This window comes from Haemaphysalis longicornis, unplaced genomic scaffold (genome assembly GCF_048455015.1).
Source record: "Haemaphysalis longicornis isolate Haplotype H1 unplaced genomic scaffold, Haemaphysalis longicornis Haplotype H1 scaffold_6, whole genome shotgun sequence".
Lineage (NCBI taxonomy): Eukaryota > Metazoa > Arthropoda > Arachnida > Ixodida > Ixodidae > Haemaphysalis > Haemaphysalis longicornis.
In genome coordinates, this window is record NW_027526407.1 from 15,915,379 (window position 1) to 15,938,315 (window position 22,937).

The 22,937-nt window shown below is 45.2% G+C and overlaps 1 protein-coding gene across 2 annotated transcripts in view; it reads right to left on the reverse strand.

Annotated features, from left to right (window-relative positions):
• Positions 1–9,899, reverse strand: part of LOC144142271 (uncharacterized) — a 57,722-nt gene extending 47,823 nt beyond the window's left edge. For both annotated transcript variants that reach the window (XM_077673642.1, XM_077673641.1), the window contains exons 1-3: positions 9,770–9,899; positions 4,738–5,076; positions 714–975 (exon numbers count right to left, since the gene is read on the reverse strand). In XM_077673642.1, the coding sequence (XP_077529768.1) occupies positions 714–975; positions 4,738–5,006 (531 nt within the window). In that variant the 5' untranslated portion in view covers positions 5,007–5,076; positions 9,770–9,899. The remainder of the gene's footprint in view (positions 1–713; positions 976–4,737; positions 5,077–9,769) is intronic.
• Positions 9,900–22,937: the final 13,038 nt, after the last annotated feature.

The following is a 22,937-nucleotide window of genomic DNA, read 5'->3' on the forward strand; positions in this document are numbered from 1 at the left end:
CTACCATCAAAGGCCCGTACAGATGTCCCGCGAAACACCAGCACTCAATTCGTTCTTTTTTTATACAAAATTAAAAAAATGCTCCCCTACAAAAGAGCTGACAAGAGGCACAAAACATAGTTTCATACTAATGAGTACAAGAGGGCTATCTGTCACTGCAATCACATGCCGTCGTGAAGGCCACCATAGAAGCAAGCGATGTTCCTCGCCTACTTGGCTTGCCGCAAGGCTTCTTTTTGGCCTTGAGGCCAAAATCAACAAAAAACTGACATTTATTTGTTATTTGACTTTAATGAATCTAATTAATCCCTGGTGAATAAATCTTTTTCAAACAACCTTAACATTAAACAACCCTTTCTTTTGCATCCACAGGCAACCTTTCCAATCATGAGCCACGCCAAGGACAAGTGGAACATGCACACCCAATATAATGAATGCACCCTCGCTGAAGTGCAGCTGACCCACGCACTGGCGCCAGATTTCCTTCCAACATATATGGCACCAGGGCTACTTTAAACCTGCTTGAGATTATGGGAGTTTATGTGCTGGGGCTATACCTGGGCTGTGAAGCACATTTGACCTGGCTCCAAATTAATTCCAACCACCCGGGAACCAATCACATGTGCCCAAATCTCAACACACGGGCGTTTTCGTCTCCATAAGAAAAACAGCAACCACAGCAGGGAATCAAACCCGCGTCATTCCAAGCTCACCTTCGGGCACTTGGCGAGTAACGCGATGATGGCATTCCGATTGATGTACAGGTCAGTGCAGCCCATGGAGGGCGTGTTCCCAAGCAGTTCTTCAAGGTCCGACTGGCGGGCAGCCGGCTGTGGACGCAAGATTTCATCGAACTGGAGCCGCACGTTGTGCGGCAGCAGTAGTGTCTTTACTGTGGGGAACCAGTCGACCAAGTCCCAGATCATGTCTTTGCTGTGCACGATGGCAAGCGTCTCAGTGCCATTCAGCACCTGCCTGCAAGTTGGAGTAGCGACAAGACTGTGACGGCAGCACCGAATTTATCTGAATTACATTACAGTTTATGACAGTCTTGAAATGGCCGAGAAAAGTTCTGGTAAAGTGGAGGAAGTGACTGTTCAAGTGGAGTAACTGTAAACTTCTCAAAATGGGGAGTTATGTGTACACAGACGGCCCGCGGCAGCTCATTTATCAGCGGCCAATATGCGTGGCTGTGGAAGGGCGTGTTATGATGTTTGGAAAAAGGTTGGACTCCCAACTGAGTACTACTGATTAATCTTTGCTCCTCCACGGATAACACCAATTTTTCAATGCCCCTTGTATAAGGTGTATGCATTGGCCACCAGACCACGTGGCGGCACCGACTCCATTTGTGTGGTTGGACGCAGGCACGTGCACAGCGGTGCACTATTCCCATCACGCCGTATCGGTGTCGTCCCTGTGCAGTGATTTCCTTATTTCCTGCATTGCTTCAAACAACTGCAGCGGGAGTTAATAAATTCCTCCCCCTATTCCTGCAACGATATTCTTGTGGTGGTGGCATGTGAGACGAGGCGCTAGTGTCACCGCACCATCCAGGCCTGCTGCACACCTCTTTTCAGTGTGAAACGGAGATGTGCTCTGACGACTGTGTTGTGATGCGTTGAACATGTGACTGTCCTCAACCTGAGCTGCCAAAACAAAGCTGAGCGATTATGCAAAGCATCTGTCTGGAAGCTGTAGAAATGCGTGTACGTGTCTAAACATAGGTGTGGCAGCAATGACCCGCTCACTTGGGGCGACGACGATTCCACCAAGGATTTTCAAGTGGTTTTTTTGTAGACAAAATGGAAATTACAAACAGAGGAAACTCACAAAACATGCTTGGTCATTAAAGAACATTCGAAGGCAAAGAAACAGTTGGAAGCCCACAATTGCCTGATCAGTGATGTAGACAGCGTGTTCATCTGAAAACAGAGTCCAGGTTGAGAGTAGGTGTTCAGTTGGGTTCGCCCCATCCACATGGTACGCTGGCTGGCCTGTAAAAATTTTAAGCACTACGTAAGGTTTTTAGCACGACGCTTGAGATGAAAGCTTTGACGCCGCATTAAGGAGGATCGACTTCATCGTAATGAAACGCAAACCACATATTCAGCGCTGATTCGCCCCATAAATAATACCTTTTTCTGTGAAATAGTTGCATGCGGACAGAACGTCTTCATGCGCTGCCCTATTCTTTGCTTCAAAACAGCAAAAAACCGGCATGCATGCGTTTGCCGTGTGGCCTGTTCCGGGTCCACTGGCATAGGAACTGTGAAGCGCAGAGTCCAGCACTTCAAAAACACCGCAGGGTACTCCTTACGACAAGGCCTTCGCAAACCCACGAGTCACACCGAAGAAATGTTGTCTACAGACTGTTTTTGCCAACACCCTGCCGCAAGCCATGCTTCACGTCAGGAAACGTGCTGTCCGTGCGGCAGCATGAAACTGTACAAATAGAGCCGATGCTGCCACGCGGGTCGTGCTGCCGTGCGGTCGAGGGACTAGTGCACACACCCACAGCAATGTATCGCACATGCAAGGTTGCTAGCCAAAAGATAAGGGCAAAAGTATGAAATGTAACACATATAGGACACGTTTGCACATGTGCCAAGAAACACCGATACATAATAGGCCACATTTTGGGGCTAATAACCTCTTTGTTCTGTAGTTTTCCTTTAAATGCAAAGCTTAAAGCGCTTATTTAGCAAGAAAGTCGCTATTCCAAAAACACATTTTCTAATTTCCCACTGGCTGCAACACTTTGCATCACAAGGCTCGAGGGATTCAGATTAAGAAAAAAAACCGTGCCAGAACTGGGAATTGCACCCAGGGCCAAACGGTGACAAGCAAATAGCTTTACCATTGCTCTGCACTGTTGTAAATTAGAACGCTGGGTTTAAGGTTAAAGGGGTCGCGAAGAGATTTTCAAAAAACATTTGGTTGTGTGGGTACTTATAACTGTAGAACCTTAATAAACAAACAATGCATACCTGTTTCGACGCCCAATATCGTCAAATATGAAAAATCGGCAGTTACAGTTTCACCTAGGCTTTCCGCCTCAACTCGTGCAGTGACATCTTGGTAAGAAGACAATCACAGTTCCCCCTCGTCTGCACATGTCGGCATAAAGCAGGCTCACAAAGGGTCAGATAAAGCTACATCAGCGTCATAATGAAACTCATTCTGCAACTGAACGGGACATGTCTGATACGACTGATCAACATGGTCGAACTTTCAGTCGACAACGCGGGCGAGTGGCACAGGCAGAAGTAACCGCGTTTAAAGTAAACTGGGTATTTGTAAACTGTTTACGCTGGTTCACGTGGGCCTAAACTGTCGTTCTGCTAGCCTGTATTCTTGCACAAGCTTGCGAAACGCAAAACTTCTGTCCTGACACGAGGAATAACAGAAAGCTTAAAATAAGAATTTACTACATAAACACATTTATCAAAGGAACTTCCAGCAGTCTGTGCTTAAAACCAACCCGTCATTTTTTCATAAACGATACAGCGCCAAGTCGTCGATTCCCACCATCACACAGTCCGATTTCTTTTATTTTTTCTCCAATAAACAATGCTGTTAACTTTGTTTTGTTGATCAAATATGCTCCCCTTTCTCTGACTGCAGAAGCATTCAACAGTAAATTGGCGTTAAAAGCTCTGGGTTACAAATGCAAAGCGGCTTTTTGTGCTGCAGTTTTCTGCCGCACGTGCTTCTTACGTTGATAGTGTAGAGGGTACAGTGTCTGACTTCAATGCAGGCTGGCCATTGGCCTGGCCTGGCCCGGGAGCCGCAAGCTCGAATCGCACACGGGGCACTTTTTTTATTACTTCAGTGGTTTTTGAAATTTGATACAAAAAAGGTAGGTAAGCTCACAAAGAGAATTTGGCAAACGTGAACTTCAGCAGGAAAGCCGGCTACAAACTGTACAAACAGCCACTAGGTTTGAGTTCTGCTACAATGGTTGCCAGACAACGGAAGTGGTTGCAACACCGGTCACGTCGATCGAAAACTATTTATGGCAACGAATAAAGGATGCATTATTTTTAACATATCAGGCTTGCAGCTGTACAGAAAAATATACACAAAGAGCATTTAACTCTAAAATGAACTTAAAGTGATGCCACTGATAGTTGCGCTGCCGGCCGACGATGTGCACATGGCCACTTGAGATGCACCTCAAAACGAGAATTTCGAAGACTTTTCCTAACCTCTAGAAGCAACGAATTGTGAAAATATTTAGAATTTACGTTCTTAATAGATCGTTCAAGCAGACAAAATTAACCAATGACAAATGCGTTTACTCTTCACGTCCCATTTAAATGATAGGGTATCAAGAAGCCTTGAGACTACAGGCTGGGTATGCGTTGGCCTATCATTGCCATTTGCTGCGACATGCCATGTGGCTCCACACTACCGGTGTAATCGTTGACAAGGATTAGCTGAACTGGTGGCCGCATATCAGCATCGCAGCGACCAGCGAGTCGGGAACTCAAGGTGAACTGCCAGCATAACAGCCACTTGTACTTGTTTCAGCACTAAGGAACATGGTGGCACCAACAAGGTATATTCATTCAGCACTGCATCATCTCCATTGAATTCAATTAGACTTCAAGGATATCAGATTCACAACTAAAAAGAAGGGCATAAGTGGGATCAGAATTTTTTTCCCATGTTCAATCTAAAGCCATGCTGCTGTTCATGTTTATCCGCAGTAATGGTGCTGAGGTGACTTACTTTGCCGCCATTCGGAAGGACTTGGCCGACTCGAATCCACTGCAGCCGGCAAACACTGCCGTGGCCACATTGTTCCTTCCCAGAAACGTGCGATGCGCTGTGAGTGTCTTCTCGTCCGTGGTGAGAACACGTCTGGCAGAGTCCAGGCGAAAACCTACTGGAAGTCGACCTGTCTTTGGCACCTGCCACGAGTCCCTTAGCGCGAGGATGATTAAATCCTGCGCGACCACCAGGTTGTCAAGATCTTCGAGGATGCTGACGGCGTCCATGGTGGTTCAAGTTCACTGCACACTCTTGGCCAACAGAGGTGTACCAGCACTGTACTGAAGATGCTGGTCTCTGCAAGCAGGTTGTAAACGCAGGTACAACCACATTTTTCCTCTACATTTAAATTGTATAAAGGTGATATAATACAGATTGAATCAATGACAGCCGCCAACTTAAAAGAGTCCTGACACTAAATTTTCACGTTATGTTTTTTTCACTCTGTGAGTGCCTCCCGGCCCACTAATCATAGAATGGTCAATTAGACGGTCGATCACAGCGTACATAATTTTTATAGCCTCGTTTACCTGTGTCAGTTTCGGTTTCTACAAAACAAACACCGAGACGGCCCCCATGACAGGACACGCTTGTAACATCCCAGTTCTTGTTGCACCACTGCCGGTCTGGACGCACAAGCGTGCCGTGACCGGTCGTGGTTTCCACCATCTCTGTGCTCCCAAGCAGCATTACGTCAGTCCCAAAACTGTGTCATGATACACACAGTGGAGCAGTGCACGTCAATTGCAGCCAGCGCATTGGCCACATCATGGGAGCCCTGACGTCGCCCGTAGGGGCAGGAGCAGATGCAGTCCTGCTTGTGCCGATGTTGAAAAGGTATCCGTTCTGAGCTTTCTCTTACATGCAAAGAATAAAATGGATTTGAAATATGTTACACTGAACGGTTGCTGCTTAAACTTGCTGGGAAATATCTTTATATATAAAGGAAGCTTTTTAGATAGTTACCTCAGCTTTAAAATTTTGTGTCAGTACTCCTTTAGAGGCCAACTGCACTGAATACCTGGACCCCCTAAAAACCTTATTTCCATATAGTGTGAATAAACAGACAGATACAAAATATGACAGCTGTAATAAGTGCATGAAAAGTGCAAGCAACCAGCCAAAACTGGCGACTTGGAAACTGAAAATGTGAAAAGGGTGGCCATTAAAGGAGCCATGAAGACAAAATACCAGTTGGTTTTATTCGAAAGATTTCGTGTTTTATAGTGTCCCCAGCACTTGCGCGGCAGCAAATGATGCCGTATTCACTGAGAAATTAATCAATTTAGGCTAAAATTTTGATTCTCCCACCAAATCGTGTGTTTTGGTGACGTCTACAATGAAGTCATAACGACTCGTATACCAACAAAGTTCCACTGCACCATTTGGCTCTGCAGCCTTGCTCGCCATCAAACCTCCAAGGTGGTGCTATCATACTCAGCACTCCGCCGTTGCTTTGTTTTTGACTGTATTTACACCTGGCTTGTTATTGTAACTGTAGAAAGTAATCGCATCGTGAAACATGCGGTATGTTTGAAAGAGAGGGTCACCTAATGCAACGTCGCTTACGCCAATCGGCCAGCGTCGTATAGGACAACTCCAAAGCGTCGGACTGCTGTGCAGCTAAAACGAGCATAGTGCGCCCAATACCAACAGCAGTGTGCATCGGTACTTCTATTTTTACGTGTATTTTCGTAACTTTTGTTGTTTACCACACCATTCTTACTGCTGTAAAATGGATATGCATTGCATTTAGGCGTAAATAGCTCGTTCGGCAAGCTTATAAGCTCTGCCTAAATTGCGTTAGCTTTTGCAGGCATCAGCCAATTGCACAGCTGGGCTCATATGACATCATAGATTTCGTTGCGTGAAATGAGCTAGTGGTTCGCATGGCCATTCCCTTTTTCTCTAATTAAACAGCTTATTTGAGCGAAGAGTGCGTTACAAGCGGCGTAATTGTTATTCTAACAAGGCAAACTTTCGAATGAACCAAACTTGTGTTTCGTCTTCATAGCTCCTTTAAGACATGCTGAAGTGACGTAGGAGCTGGCGACCAAGCAGCAGGCTGGCCGGCCATTGGCGTGGCAGCAAGCTTGCACGCAAGCTCTAAACCCATGCAGTGGCAGCAAATTAGGAAAGGGCCTGCAGGGGAACTCGAGCAGTTGAATGGCTGGCCGGCCGAAACGTAAAATGCACTACGTCGCTGTTTATGCAACCCACTCAGAGATAAGTGTCTGCGATGGAGCTATTTTAAATGTTAAAAACTGATTAACCAGGCATTTCATTCACAAGACTGCTAGTTTTGTCCCAGTTGATTAGGTGGTAAGTACTTGAAGCCCAAAATATATTTGGCGAGATGAAATTCCGGCGCAGTTGGCCTTTCAAAAGTGAGGCTTACTACTGTGAACACTACCCATTAACACATCTCGGGGAACAATACTACTTTTAAAGGAATGGTCAGGGCTGCATGCTCGCTTGAACTTCTGTTTGTTTACCCCACCATTCTTACTGCTAAAGAACGTACGAAAAGTTTCAAGTGCAAATCGCTCACTTTGCACGCCTGGAATGCCCATATTTGTTGGTTTGCGTCGGCTCAACCAATCACACAAGAAAGTCTCAATGTGTCAAAACTCTAGTGCGCGATAGTAGCCGGTGAGTTGCATGCCTAATCTCTGTTTTAATTAGCTCCTAGCTTATTAGCCATGCTTATACCATGCCTTCATGGTGCAAGTATGTACAACTGTCTGACACTCCCCTTCTTGTGAGCCAGAATTACGTCGCACGTTTTTCAGGCCAGGGGCACTCAGAGTATTGAGGAATTCTGAAGACAATATGGAAGCTTTTCTAGTTAAGTGCCCTTGTGCTCCTTTAGGTAATCCATGGTTATTCAATCGTTCCCAGCAGCTTTTGATTTCTTCATCCCTTGAAAGCCATTACAGACACGTCAAGAAAGAAAACGTGGCGCAAACTAGATGTGTTCGAAGAAGACAAGATAAGACCGATCTTGATTTCGTCCACGTCTAGTTAGCACCACATTTTCTTCTGAAGTATGTGAAGGGGGATTAAAAGAAATATGAACAGAGTGCACTGCCTCCAACGCGTGCTACACCGTCTGGCTGCAAGGTCAGTAAACTGCGCGCATGCGCACTTTTTCGTAGCGTTTCAGACTACGGCCTACCTTCATTTATGGTAAATGCTTGCTTGAGAAGCGACGCATGGTCGCTTATTTTGAAGCACCTTCTCACACGCCCGTCGCCACTGAGCAGGGTGATTGTGGATCGGCATCATGCTATCTGCAATCACGGTGCTGCGTGCTTGGCCCCCGAATATAGCAGATAACAGGGACTCCCATCCTGCTCAGTGGCAACAGAGCGTAAAAAAGCGCTTAAACATAAATGATCAGTGTCGATCCTCGATCAAGCATTTCCTATAATGTAGCATTTACTCTCAAACGCTATCAAAAAGTGCACATGCGCGCAGTTTACTGACTTTTCAGCCTGGCGATGCAGCATGCATCAGAGGCTGTGCGCTCCGTTGTTCGTATTTCTTTTATACCCCAGCTACATTAGGGTCCTAATGTCATTTGAACCAAATGTCATTGGACTCAAATGGGGTGCTTCGAATGTCATTCAGAATCTGCCGTGCTACAATACAATTTCGATGGGATTTGAAAGCATTCACAATTGCTCTCCATGCTGTAGTGGCGCTCTGTCGCCCCGTTCCGTTCTCGTACAATAATACAACAATCAAACTTAGGAGCAGTCTAAGGCAGTAAAATGATATCAAATTAGAAGGGACACCAGTTCTGACTCTAATGTGGTGGCTGTTTGCGTAGTTTTATATATTTTTGTTGCAACTGACCCACCGGTTTTGAGAGTATAATAAATTAAATATGTTGATTTCGCATTTTAACTAATTGAAAAGTTCACAAAGTTCCACGAACAAAAACATTTTGTTTGTTTTACATTGCCGATCGAAGACCCTGCGTACGAGTGTGCTAGAAATGGCATTTGAAATCCCAAATGTCTCTCTCGGTGCTCATTTGGCTCGAATGTCATTTCAGCCGAATGGCATTTCAAAACCTCGTGTAGCAGCACAACTAAGCATTTGGGTCGAATGACATTTGGTTCAAATGACATTTGGTTCAAATGACATTCGGACATTCAGCAACAAGTTTTGTTTTTTCATACTTTAGACTTCCCCTTTCCTTACTAATGCGAACGAAAGAGTAAGTTAGAAGGTAGTTCAAAAAAGTCAAAACCAAATTTAACGCGTCAAAGCTACCCCTGAGCTATGAGGCGCGCCGTAGTGGAGGGCTCCCAATTGATTTCAACCACCCGGAAGTCTTTAGCATTATGTCCACGCACGGCCGTTTTCGCTCTCCGCCTCCACCTGAAAACCAGCCACTACGGCCGGTATCAAACCCGCGCCCTCGGAGTTGCAAGGTAGTTAGTGTTCGCGTGGGCATGGGGAGAACACACATCATGTTGGGGCGTCGGACGCGACGCCAGCAACTGTGCCGGCAACAACTGACACTGTAAAACCTCAGTCGCTCTAACAGGAAGCTTGAAATTAACACGATAACACAAGTTCGAGGAACCACGCCACTGTCTTTCGCAGTATCGCGCGGTCGTCAACGCGTTATCGTAAATGTCGGCGGCGAAATTGCCTAGAATAACCACGTTCATTGAAACTGCGCGCAGCGGTCGGATTGTGAGAAGTTAGTAATGCGTACAAGGTTATTTTCGCCGACTTCGACGCTTCGCGCAATTGAAATAAGCGATGACACAACGGCCGGTCGATGTTGAATTGGCCGGCAATGTGCACGCCCCAGCAACAGCTCGGCGAGAGCACTGCTGACGCAGTGTCAGGGACGATGACAACCGCCACTCGAACGCAGTATTGCCCAGTCGCACTCAGCTTTACTCTTTAGCAGGGCAACAAAACGTGCTTTCATTCTAGATCGAACAAACATGTGTACCAAACTTACCTGCCAACGTTGTCGAGCGCGCGGAAAGTGAATCAAGCAAGCACAACAGAACAGCAAAAGACCAAAACGGCTGGATTTGGATTTGTCTTCAGCGCAGATTCGGCCGCAATATCGCCACATTAACTATTTCAATGCCTGCGGCGTCACCCCAAAGTGCGCCCGCCTTGCCGTCTTTCACTGAGTCTGAATTCCGCATGGCGGCGCCACCCACCAATCCTCTCCCGCTAGGTCGCATGATAGTAGACGGTCTGCGGGCAAACAGCGCACTGAGCATCCCCACTTTTTGCTAGTGAATAGCTCTTCATGTGAAGTTTTTTTTTTCCAATATCTGCGAGCACACCTGCTGCTAAATTCGTTTAAGTAATACCTGTCCACTGGTCAAGTTACGATGTTTCGCTCATGACATTTAAAACGGAAGAATGCGATGTTTTTGCGTCCGGAAGAAGGATACGGAGGTCCCCAACCATGAGTCCTCAGTGAACGAAGCCCTGAAAGCATGAGCTAAAGAACGCTTCTAGAAATATCTGAAAACCCAGCTCAACATCCCATTACTTAGTGGTCTGCACCTTTGGCCGGAACACATGAGCAATGACACGAAAAGAAGTACGATGTTTCTGTGGTAACAATCGTAGTAACAAACTGCATCTCAACCCGAACAGTTATGACATGATTGCGGTGTTGAAGGCTTGATATACTCGCATACGAACGCAACAAATATACTTGCCTTATTTACTATAACACGAATCTAAACCAGTGACTATGCCCAAGCAGCTCTTAATTGTTTTCCAACCCCTTCAGGCATAAAGAGCACATCCTGGCCTACTTGGGATGGCGTTCTATGAATTGAAGAAAATTACTGTTACTCTCTTTTTCTGTGCTGAGAAGTCCGCCCACTAACCAGCTCGATTTTGCTGTTAAATAAAGTTATCTGTTCCTCCCCCTCCTCCTGCTCTTGACTGCAGTTTTGCTGTAAGAAATTTCTGAATATTGGGAATATAGGGCTCTATCAATGTACAGAAATATCCTCCAAGTGAAGAAACAGTGTTACTGTATTCTTACCGTAAACGCTAAAACGTTTTGCTAAATAAGCCACCATACGGGAAGCCTGGTATAAAACCAGCACGCGCCTACACAAACAGTAGATTATTTTAAGCTCAACCTACATTTTTGCGCCTAACAGTGCATGTCAAGGCAACCTAAAGTGATGTGATGCAATACTTTCTATAGCGTTCGGTAAGGCTGCAAAAAAAACTCCCACCTCCCCTCGCGGGAACCCCTGTGTAGATGCAACGCATAGGTGGAGCGGCGAAGGGAACGCGTTTTATAGCGCGCATAACGTTGAGGGGACTGCGTAAGCTCGTCCCAGTCGATGACGACGTTGGCGTACTTGTAAAGCGGCGTGGACTCTAGGTGTTTGAGCCAAGCGTGGATGTTGCTTCGCCGGAGAACGGCACACCGGTTATATGCGCAGCGCGCCCGGAGGAGAGGAAACCGCGGAAGAGAGAGTACTGCACATGCGTCGGCCCCAGCGCGTCTGCCGCGGCTATGACGCAACGTGCCGCGGCTATGACGCAACACAATCCAACACAATCCACTTTAATCCAATCCAAATCCAATCCAACCGAATCCAAGCCAAGCCAAGCCAATCCAATCCAATCCAATTCAATCCAATCCAATCAAATCAAATCCAATCCAATGCCCCTCGCGAGAGAGTGTTCGTTATCGGAGAGGAGAGGGGGTGAGCGGCGGAGAGCGGCGGAGAGCGCAGCTCGCGCAGCGAGGAGAATGGCAGAGGGGTGGACAACGCCGACAACAACGACGACGACGCCGGAGGGACAAGGCGAGTGAATCAGATGCTCTGCATCTAAAACTGTTTTACCTTACGTGCGATTACCGGGAATTGATAAGGTTGCAAAATTTGTTTTACCTTACCGCGAATCGTATGCCTTCTCCCAAAGCCGGCAGCCCCGAAGGCGTGGAATTTGTTTTGGTCTTTCATTTTCATTGTTGTCGGTTATTAGACTATGCCTTTTCCTTTTGTTCGAAAGACTCCTGAATACAGAAGACGCCTATAGCTCCGACTCTTCGCGCTCTGCGCAGAACCAGCTTAGCAAGAATTGGAGCGACGCCAGCGATTTTTCTTCCGGTGTGGTATCAATACCTATACTTTAAATTATGCCTTGGACTAGTGTATGCGATTTTAACCCTAGCAAAAATTCTGATACAAATTCTAATACGCGTATAGGCTCCGGACAGCGAAGTTTGCCGCGCGAGCGCAGCGCCAGCCGCGACAGACACGCGCAACTCCGGGTCGGTCACGCCGCGCCGACCGCCTTCAGCGCCAGTGAACGCAACTTAGCAAAAAACGTTTGTTATAACGTTATTTGCGCGTATATGTATTACATAGTGCAACAAAGTCACGCAAAATGTTATGCAGTCGGGGGAAGCCTCCAAATAAAACGGGGCACTGATAAAATGCTGTCGCCTCGCTGCCGAGCCGTAGGCTAGCACAACTGGGAAGCATGTGTTCAAGGCTTTGCATTTTCCCGCAGATTCTTCTTCTCTTTTTTTTTTTCGCAGATACCGAGCATGGTTACTGAATCTTGAAAGGCCCACATTAAGCGAGCGGATTACATGCTGCCGTGGTGTACGATCAGCTTGTTAGTAGGCTGATTAGCAGGCGGTCAATACACATAATTGCGCTCTGAATTTGGTAACAAAGAGGGCCCCCAAGCACAGTTATAGCATTGTAGCTTTATCACCCAGCGGTTCTACTCTGCTTCATCTAATATTCTCCGTGCTTATACCACCGAATTCAATACATATAACCACATATGGGGCGCGGACACTTATAGGCGTTAATGTTCCCAAATGTTTCGCGAACATTTGGATAGCATAAAATCACCCCCTCTTCTTGCAAAAGAAACAATGAAATTGTTGTCTAAGCCACTGAAAAGCAAAGAAAAATAGAGCTAAGACGTGCCGCAATCAAAGTTGGAACAATATGTACACAGGAAAAAAAAATTTCGCGTTCGGGGAGAAGGCGGAGGACAAACTTTATTTGTCCCATCCGTTGTGATTGCGGTCACTCCGGACCAGTGAGGGGTATACTCAGGGAACTAGATTTTTTCTCCCGTGACTTTTGTTGCAAAAGTATTGACGGTAATAAAAGCGCTACTATTCGTTCCTAACGGAGGTCTCCTGACGAACCCGTTGCAGTGGAGAGATAAAAAATGCCCGAATATGAATATTCCGTAATTTATTTCTATGCGCCTATTAGATGTTCTGCTTACCCCTCCCCCATCCCATCCCTGCCCAAATGAATTTCTTGTGATAGCCTTCTCGTGATGAGATTCTTTTTTGGGGGCGTGTTTACATATATGCAACTAACGTACTGGGCTACAACTGGAAGCCCAGAAGTTTCTCGGCGAAGCGGGCACTTATTAACGTCCGCACTTTCGCTATACCCCAACAAACGTGAATTTCATACTATTACATGTATGGAGCATCACATTCGGATCAAAGACCTATATGTAACTCCCGTGTGGTCCAGTTAGTAGTTCTGCAGTCGCATGCAAGTGCACTCACATGGATAGAATACCCCGCGCGGAAACATCGCGCAACGTGATATATTTGCAGGCAAAGCCTCCTCTTTTGTGGAGTGAACAATATAAATTACGTTTTTTTGTTTTTTGAAGGGAAACATGCTGATCTTGAGAAAGGTTTGCTCCGCAGGCAGGCTGTACAAGCGTTTCTCTTCTGGGCATCATGGCTATGCGGCCTTTATATGCCTTCTCATACGCGAGTTCGACCGAATAAATCCTTCTCAATTCACATGCACTATGTGGCAGGATTACTTTACAATCTCTTACTTCGTTTTAAGCCCAAAAGGGGCGACTAATATGCTTAATCCGCGCTGCAAAAAGAAGAGCGCCCCCGAGCCAGCAGCGTACCGGCTTGCGGGGACCGACCCAGTGTTGCGCATACTGCCGAAGGGGGCGCTGGGTGTCGCGGGCTCCGTGTCGCCCTCTGGGCGCTGTCCGGAGCCTATATGCTTATTGCCACTAATAGACCTATCAGTCTGTATTAGTCTATTAGGTCTATCAGTTTGTATTAGCCTATTAGTTCTATCAGTCTGTATTAGTATATTAGGTCTATCAGCTATTAGTCTATTAGGTCTATCAGTGTGTATTAGTCTGGTAGGTCTATCAGATTGTATTAGTCTGATAGGTCTACCAGAGTGTACTAGTTCTATCAGAACCAGTGGCAAGTTCGAACAAGCAATGAAACATGGAAACACATTTTATGATCAGGGAACAAAGGCAAATTCCTCTGGCTGACAGAAATCTGGCTGAATAATTTAATGATACATAAGTTCTTAACCTGATCGAGGATGAACGAATAAATTGGAATGTGAATCCACAAAATAGCTGCAGCATGCAATCAGAAAAGCTCGTCAAACCTGTACGGTCCAGCCATGGGTACACATCGAGCGCCTTAATGTCCGATTGAACACCATTCCCATTTCGATGCAACTTCAAAACGGCATTCACCCTTCCGCAACACGCGATTATAATGGAGTCTCTTCTTCGTGAGGCATTCCCTCAAGAATGAACAAAGGAGTCCGAAGCGGCGAGGTGACGGGTCAAAGATGGGTCGGCCGGCGGCCCGGATCATATTTGTCAATGTTAGGTGGGCTCTAGACACATCGCCAACACTCCTGGATGACGTGATGCACACGCTTTCTTTGGTGTCAGGCGTTCGTTACACAGCATTGCAGATAGACCAAAGATGTCCGGAGCCGCGAGGTGACGGGTCCATGATGGGTCGCGCTGCGGCCTGGTTCATACTTACCAAAGTTATGCGGGCGTTAGACGCATCTCCAACACTTCTCGACGACGCGATGCACACGGTTCTGATGTGAAATAACGCTAGAAGACGCTTCCTTCTAACCGTCTTCTTCCCGAATGTACACACACGCCAGCAGCACTTTGATGTTGTCGCCATATTGGCTACCCAACGAATGGCATGCTGCTCCGAGGGGAACAGTTCATGGTACCTTCTTCGTTGGTGAGCAGACTTCTGAATATCGCCCATGAATCACACCCAGGCATCACGCGTACAAAGCAACGACTCCGAGAAAAATACTGGTGGCCGTGCATGAACAAGCACGTCGAACAGCTGATCAAGTATTGTGCCGTTTGTCAGTCTGTTGACAAATCAGCCAAGCCAGTTGTGCCGCTAATGCAGCCGGTACCATTTCCTTCCGCACCGTGGGAGAAGATAGGCATCGACATCGTTGCTCCTTTCGCAAGGGCTCCTCAGGACTGTCGTTTTGCCATTACTTTAGTAGACTACTTCAGCAAGTGGCCAGAAGTAGGGTTCCCCTCCAACGTCACTTCAGCGACGACCATGTCCTTTTTGCGAAGTACATTTAGCCATGAAGGCTATCCGAAGGAGATAGTGAGTGACCACGGGCCACAATTTACACCCGCCGAGTTTGAAGAATTCTTGCCCAATAGAGGTATCCACCACACAATCTCGGCAGTCTATCATCCACAGTCAAATGGACAAGTGGAGCGGTTTAATCGTGTGTTAAAAGACTACGTCCAGGTGTGTCTGGAGGAACACCGCCCACTAAAGGAGGCTGTCATAGAGTACCTTGGGATCTACCGCTGCACTCCGCATGCAACTACGGGTCAGAAACCTGCTGTTCTCCTACACGGCCGTCACCCAAGGACCAGACTCGATCTCGCTGCAGGACCGACTGGAAGTGTTCCTGAGGTCGGAGGCGTGGAGCTTCAAGCCGTCAAGCAAAGGGTAACTCGGTAACAGCTTGCAAGCAAGCACTATGCGGATCGTCGTCATGCAGCCAAACATTCGTCATTGAGCGCGGGACAAGCAGTTCGGATTAAGCTACTGGGACATGTGCCAAAGGGTTCCCCATCGTATTCACGTCCTTTCACTGTGGTTCGGCGCCAAAATGAGGACACGTACGAGCTGAGCGATGGTCACATTTGGAATCGTGAGCGGCTGATTCTCTACACTGCAGCCTGGAATCCTTTGACAGAGGCAACCTGCGTTTCCCCTGGGACTCCCGGCTCCACCGCAGCACAGCCCCCGAGTGCCCAGATGTTCCAGCCACTTACTACCCCGGCCAGCACCGACAGAACGGCAGTTCCAATTTCAACTGCAAGTACTGGTGTGCCGAGTGTTGATGTCACGGACATGAGTGTACCAAGGAACGTGTCAGGAGGGACTGAGACAAGTGCTGAAAGTGCGGCTCCACGGCGATCCACCAGAAATCGACGCAAGCCTGCGTGGCTGTCTGAATATGACTTATGAGACAATGCAGTGACTGTGCGCGCCCCTTTTTGGAAGGAGGGGATGTTGTGTTGTGCGACGGTGTGCTGCCCCTTTTTGGGAGGAGGGGATGTTGTGTTGTGTAATGTAGTTCTGTTCATGCCACCAGGTGGCGCACAATGCTAAGGTGGCCAATTTACAGCATCATCATCAGCAACCGCAATCCCGGTTATAAATATCGTGTAACGAGAATAAAGGCTCTCTTTTCCGTGGGTACGAGGTAGCGTCTGCGTCTCTCTGCCACGTATGGTGCGCGGCGGGTATGTACATGGAGTGAAATAACACTATTCTGCACAGGTCAATTCTGACAAAATTGACAACTCAATAGAACTCGCGCATGTTTCCCGAAAATGAGACACAGCAGGTAACAACACGTACAGGAAAGATTGAATTATACAAAAATTCACGCAACACAATCAATTTAATTTACACAAAATTTTTTCTAAAGGCAATGCCCTAACTTCTCCTGGTAGTAAGTTCTATTTTTCGATTGTTAAGGGGAAGAATCTGTAATTAAATAGATTCGTGTTTGGTCGAAAAGGCGCAAGGTTAAGCTTGTTGCTATTTCTAGTACATTTCAGTGTATCAGGAGACAAATAGTGGTTATCCAATAAATAGCGTGGAGTGTTCGTGAGAATATGCAAAAGTTTATTACATTCGCGATTACAGCGTACGGACAGGGGTTGTAATTCCAGTGTGGCAAGTTTGGATGACGGGGAAAAGTTCCAATCGAAACTGCGGCAAATGAAGCGAATTGATATCTTTTGAACTGATTCGAGCATATTAATTTCAGATATTTTATAATGATTCCAGATAGTACAGGCAAATTCTAGGATGGGTCGGATGAGCGTTTTATATGTTAAAAATTTTGTTTCCAGTGAAGCTTCACGCAATGTACGATTTAGGTAGCCCAATTTTTTTAGTGCCTTACTGCGTGTATTCAATGTACCTAGACCACGACAAGGTGGGTGCGAAGAGAACACCTAGGTGCTTGTATTCAGACACCCGCTGTAGGGAAGGTCCGTTGAACGAATAATTAAACAAAAAAACAGAACTGTGCGTAATAAAAGATAAGGTTGCTGCTTTTTTAAGTTTATACTTATTTGCCATTTATCGCACCATTTGAAAAACTGTGTAAGAGAATTGTTAAGGAAAGTATGGTCATCATTGGTGTTAATTACCTTATACCTAACACAGTCGTCTGCATAGAGACGGATTTTTGTGGATGCATAATCTGGCACATCATTTATGTACAATAAAAGCAAAAGTGGCCCCAGGACCGAACCCTTGGAACACCAGACGACACATTCACTACACACGAGTTAGAGGAATTAAACGAAACATACTGAGAGCGGTCACATAAAAAGCTGGCAATCCAATCAACTAAGGTAAAGTTATTAAGTATGACGTAGAGTTTATAAAGACGCTTTGAGGGGGTAACGGTGTCGAGTGCCTTGGATACGTCTATGAAAATTGCATCTATTTGGTTTCCTTTATCAAGAGCATAGGTATTGTCACGAGAAAATTTGACAAGCTGAGTGATTGTGCTAAATCCGTGACGGAAACCATGCTGTACATCACACAAAACGTTATTACTTTAAGGAACTCTATATTATGACTAAAGATTATATGTTCAAGAAGATTACATGATTGAGATGGTAATAAGATCGGACGATAATTCAATGGTGACTGCTTGTTGCTGGATTTAAAATGGGGAAAATTTTGGCCAATTTTCAGACTAACGGAACAGTCGAGGTAGATAAGGATTCTTCAAAAATTACGGTCAAGTACCGGACGGTCCAAACAGAAAATCTAACAAGAAAATCATTTGTAATTCTACCAGGACCACGGGATTTTTTATTGTCCAAGTGCAAAAGTAGATTCAAGACCCCCTCTTTAGATACGGTAATATCGCCAATTAAGTAACGTGACTCGTGTGGAAAATCGAGTATGTTGATGTTGTTCGTTATAAATACTGAGTGAAAGTACTCATTGAAGGCAGTGGCGATAGCTAATGAATCGCTTCAAGAGACATTGTTTATTAGAATGGTGTTAGTAGAGGCCGAAGAGGGCAAAATTTAACTACAAAATTTTCTAGGGTTACATTTCAGTAAACCTTCTAACGTTACCCTGAAGTAGAAGTCCTTTGATGAGTTCATTTTGAGTGGAGCTCTTCCTTAGCATCATTAAACTCGGCAATTTTAATCGGATCACTGCTTCTTTTTACACGCCTTAACACCACGACACGACGCGACAGGGGAAGTATGTCACGCGAGATCCAAGGGAGGCGGGGATACTTCTTTTTTTGTTTTCAACGGGACGAAGCGCTGGACACAGGTTGCAACAATACTGTCGAAAGAAGCCACCAAGGCATTCACATCACTAGATATACTGAGCTGTTCGAAATCATCAAAAGAGTCGCTTAAATATTTGATAATGGAGGAGTCGTCGGCGCGTGAAAAATCAGGAAATGAAGAGTAAACAAAACAATTATTGTGAACAGGAATGGGTAGGGAAACAAGAACGGCCCTGTGATCTGAAATACCATCAGTAACCTCGCATTCAAAGCCGTTATCGAATAAATGGGGACTAACAAAAACTAAATCCATAACTGCCGCACCTCTTGTGTTAGCTTCCACGATTTATTTTAAACCAAAAGATAATGAAAAATCTAAGAGCATTTTGTTTGTCTCTACATCGTAACCGGTAAGCGATAACGATGGCCACAGGATACCGGGACCGTTGAAATCACGGAGACAGATCGAATCTGAAGAAGACACGAAACGCTCGTGCATGAATGTAGTTAAAGCTAGTAGCTGAGATATGTTCGGTGCTGGCGGACGGTAGATGACGCCAAACAAAATAGAAATGTTTCCTAAAAAGACCTTGCAACAAACGGATTCGGTATCAGGCGGGCTAGGGAGAACTGAATATTGAAGATCAGACCGCAAAAATACGGCAACACCTCCTCCTCTTCCATGTCGCCGATCAGTTCTAAGAACAGTGAAACCTGGAGGTGTTATTTCGCTGTCGTAAACGTTATCGTGTAACCATGTCTCAGTTACGCCAACAATATGCGGTGAATGGGTGGAAACCAATGGAAGGAAATTAGGAAATTTGTTAATTAGGCTTCTGGCATTTACATTCAGGATTCGCAAAGGCTTATGTGTATTATTTGGGAGTCACGGGGTTGCAGAAATGGTGCTGGATGCGCCTTTTGAAGGGCGAGAAGGAACCCTGACGAGAGTGTCACTATTATTGTCCCAGTCATTATCACTATTAATATCACTATTATCACTATTGTGCCTAGTGCCACTATTGTCACTATTATCGTTCATTTAATATAGTTAGGTGGTTTAGTACAGGTTAGCGCTTTTTCAACACCAAGAAGCATTTCACGTTCGTCAAATTCACTTGACGAAAATTTTTTGTGTAGTTCAAATACTACGTATATCTAGCAGCTTTAAACACGTGCCGATTGAATGCCAGCGTTTAGAAAGCTTTAAATAAAATGCAGCTAGGCGGTTTCATTGACAGGTACAAATTAAGGCTGCCGAGTGTTGCTGACTTTTAAAGCGCGTTTTCGCATTGCAAAATTGTTGCATTGATCGGGGTCGTTAAACGCTGTAGCTTAGGTGAACTTATAGCGGCGTCAGTTGCTCATTTACAGGCGCCAAGACATACAGAGAGCCTTGAAAATATCGGGAAATAAACAAAACCTGCTTACTTTCATTTGGTCTCCAGTCACTGAAACGCTCGGATGGACGGCTTGGATCGCTCGCTTTTATTCTACTCGATGTTCACGGGCTCGAGAATTTGCTCTGCATTTGTTGCTTTCCTGTTAGGTTCCGCAACCTGTGAGTAGAGGTTATAACTTTGAAATTATCAAGTGACCTGCGTAAACGTACGGTACCTACAAGATCTAATATTTGAGCTTCATGAAATACTGCCATACGTTTTTCTTGTTTATTATTTTTCATAGAATTTTTTTGTAAAGTACTTATATGCAAGGGCACTGTTTCAAAAACGATATTTAAATTCCCGGAGGAAATAGCACTTATGAAGTTTAATTAACACTGCTTACAAAAATTTCATAGAAGTCTTATGAATAGGAAATATTGGTTAAATGACTTTGGTGTAGTGATGACCGGTTAGCTTAGGCTAAAAGTTGGGAACTAAATTTCCAAAGGCAGTAAAAGATGCAATAAGAATTGAGGCAGCAGGCATATTTTTGTGGTTGTAGGAATACAATAAATTGTCTCCCATCCAAGGTGGATGTTTCAGCTTACATTTGCTTTTGTTCTATTTGGTAACTTGTAAATGTTGCAATTTTCAAATACTTCCTGTTGTATCAGTTTTATATTTACCAGGTTTACGTAGCAAAAAAAAAAGCTGCGAAAAATGTAAGTAAACCTGAAGTGCTTTTTTTTAAAGGAGTACTGACACGAAATTTAAAAGCTAGGACAACTATGCAAAAGGCTTCCTTTGTTAATACACATATGTTGCAGCAAGTAGCCGTTGGGTGTAAGACATTTTTGCGTGCTGGACGTCGATTTTTTTGTGTCCTGCCCATTCGCTACCCTCCTCGTGCTGTTTGAGTGCACATGACTGGCGAATGGTGTGTGAAGTTATCTGTGGTGCCCCGTTTCCTTTACGGTTTTGTGGAGAAATGTGCCCACAACGCAATCGCAGCGCTACCAAGATTGGTATTACTAGTTTGCCACCGAAATAAAAAAAATCATCTTCGATGAAGTGCTGTGAACAAATTCGGGCGCTCTTCATGTTGAATGGGTGGCCTTTTTTCATGTCAATCAGCCATGCCTTCCGTGCTTGCTGATCAGCCTAGCTGATCACCAGGAACGCCGTTGAATCACACCTGCACAAATAATCTGTCATGATGATTGTTATGAGGTGCAAAAAAAGCAACTATTTTTAACCAGTTTTCCTCACTGAAAAAATTCTGCTTTTTATACCCTGCAATCGTAAACACGATATTATAGGATCATCAATGTGTGCCTGCAAAACAAACTTTTTTATAAAATGCAACAGAGTGTGTTGCGTCCGTAAAAATGTTCCAAGCAGCAGCCTACCCCTTCTTCGCGCCTCCTTATTGCTTTACCTCCTAAATCCCGCACTAACAAAGTTGTTCAAAATCAATTATTGCTCTAGTCCCAACCTAAAGCATCCAAAGTTACCTGCGTACAAATGTACCAAAACTGCGCACTTTTCATGTTCTTCTTTTCGCTGTAGGGCCACTTTGCAGAGCGTTTTTTGGCGTTTGGCGTATTTTCTGCGCTTTTGTGGGCTGATTGAGCAAGGTAATCGTCATTCATGGCAAGGACAATCGCCAATCTAGCAATGGTGTAGATTGGGAGCAGAGTTCATTTACGCGAAAAAAATTTGAACTTTAGGCCCAAAAAATCCAGGGTTCAGGCACCTATACTAGGCAAGGAAAAGTGTAATGTACAGGCGCCAAATACTCTAGTTTTGGCATGTATAGGCTCAATTTGTATTTACTTAAGCAATGCATTTTAGGACAAATTATTGACTTGAAGTGAAAACCGTGGACGAATTGCATGCTGCGGGAAAGCAATTACATTTACTTTGTGGAAATGACGCCCAAGAGTTGATATTTTATTTTCACGGGAGATTAAGGGTAAGGGTAAGGGTAGCAGTACTACTACTAGTAGTAGTAGTTGTTGTTATTGTTTCTTCTTCTTTTTTTTTGAGGGGAGGAGTCCAGCTGTCTTTCCCTGTTTTTTTCCTTATCCTTTTTTTTCTAAAAGGCTTCTTTCTTCGTTTTTCTTTTCTTTTTCACTCCACCCCTGCTGCTGCCTCTGTCAATGGATTTTAGGGCTTGTCAAACTGCCTAGAGAGGCTTTTTACCCAACAAATATACCATAAAGTTGTGTATAATAAATGAAGAATAAATCAAATAAACAAAATTGAATTAAAAAAAAGGCTTGAAAGCCATGACAAACCAAACCCACCTTATTATTCGGCTGGTTGAAGTTGCACCTACTTTCAGTCGATAACTGTGTGCGAAAAAATAACGCTCAACGTCAGCTGATAATGGGGCAGCGTGCTTGTATATCGAGACGCTCTATAATCTAATTCCACGAGGAATATCGTAATGTTTGTTGCTCACAACCTTCGGCAGTTCTTTTAGCACAGGGAATCCGGGAATTTTGTATCAGACAAAATTAAGCAATGGGTCCATCGGGTGTTGTGGTGGATCTGTCTGGGGCCTCCCTAACCAGCTCAGCATTGTTAGTCGCAGTGGCACCCAAGCCCTCAGCTGCTGAAATGTTTTCTGCCGCGTGTATGAAATGAGCACACGAATGTGCCATGTGACATCTAATGAAACTTTATCCGGCGCCAGAGAGAACGGACACCACTACCCTGTAAGGAACAAACGCCAACGTAATTTATTTCGATAGTGCTGCTGCCTACTCACCGAGCTCGAAGCAACGAGAGTTGCCAGCCGGTTGGAAGAAAAGTACCGAAGTTGGGGTTTCTACATACCCGCCCCCCCCCCCCCCCCTGGAAAGAGCTTGATGTTATTCTAAGGCAGATGCTAACGGGTACAATTGCTAAGTCGGTGTGCTGAGGATGGTTCCACGTGGTAGGCGCACCGTACATGCTCTATTACGTACATTTTCTCCGACCAGCACATCGTCGACCATTCCTGTATTCCACAACTCTGTTGCAGATGATGTTCATGAATTAACTTAGGAGTTCCTTTATTCAATGGACTGGATAGACTTGGCAAAGCGAAATGAGCGGACCGCCGAGAAGTCAGGTC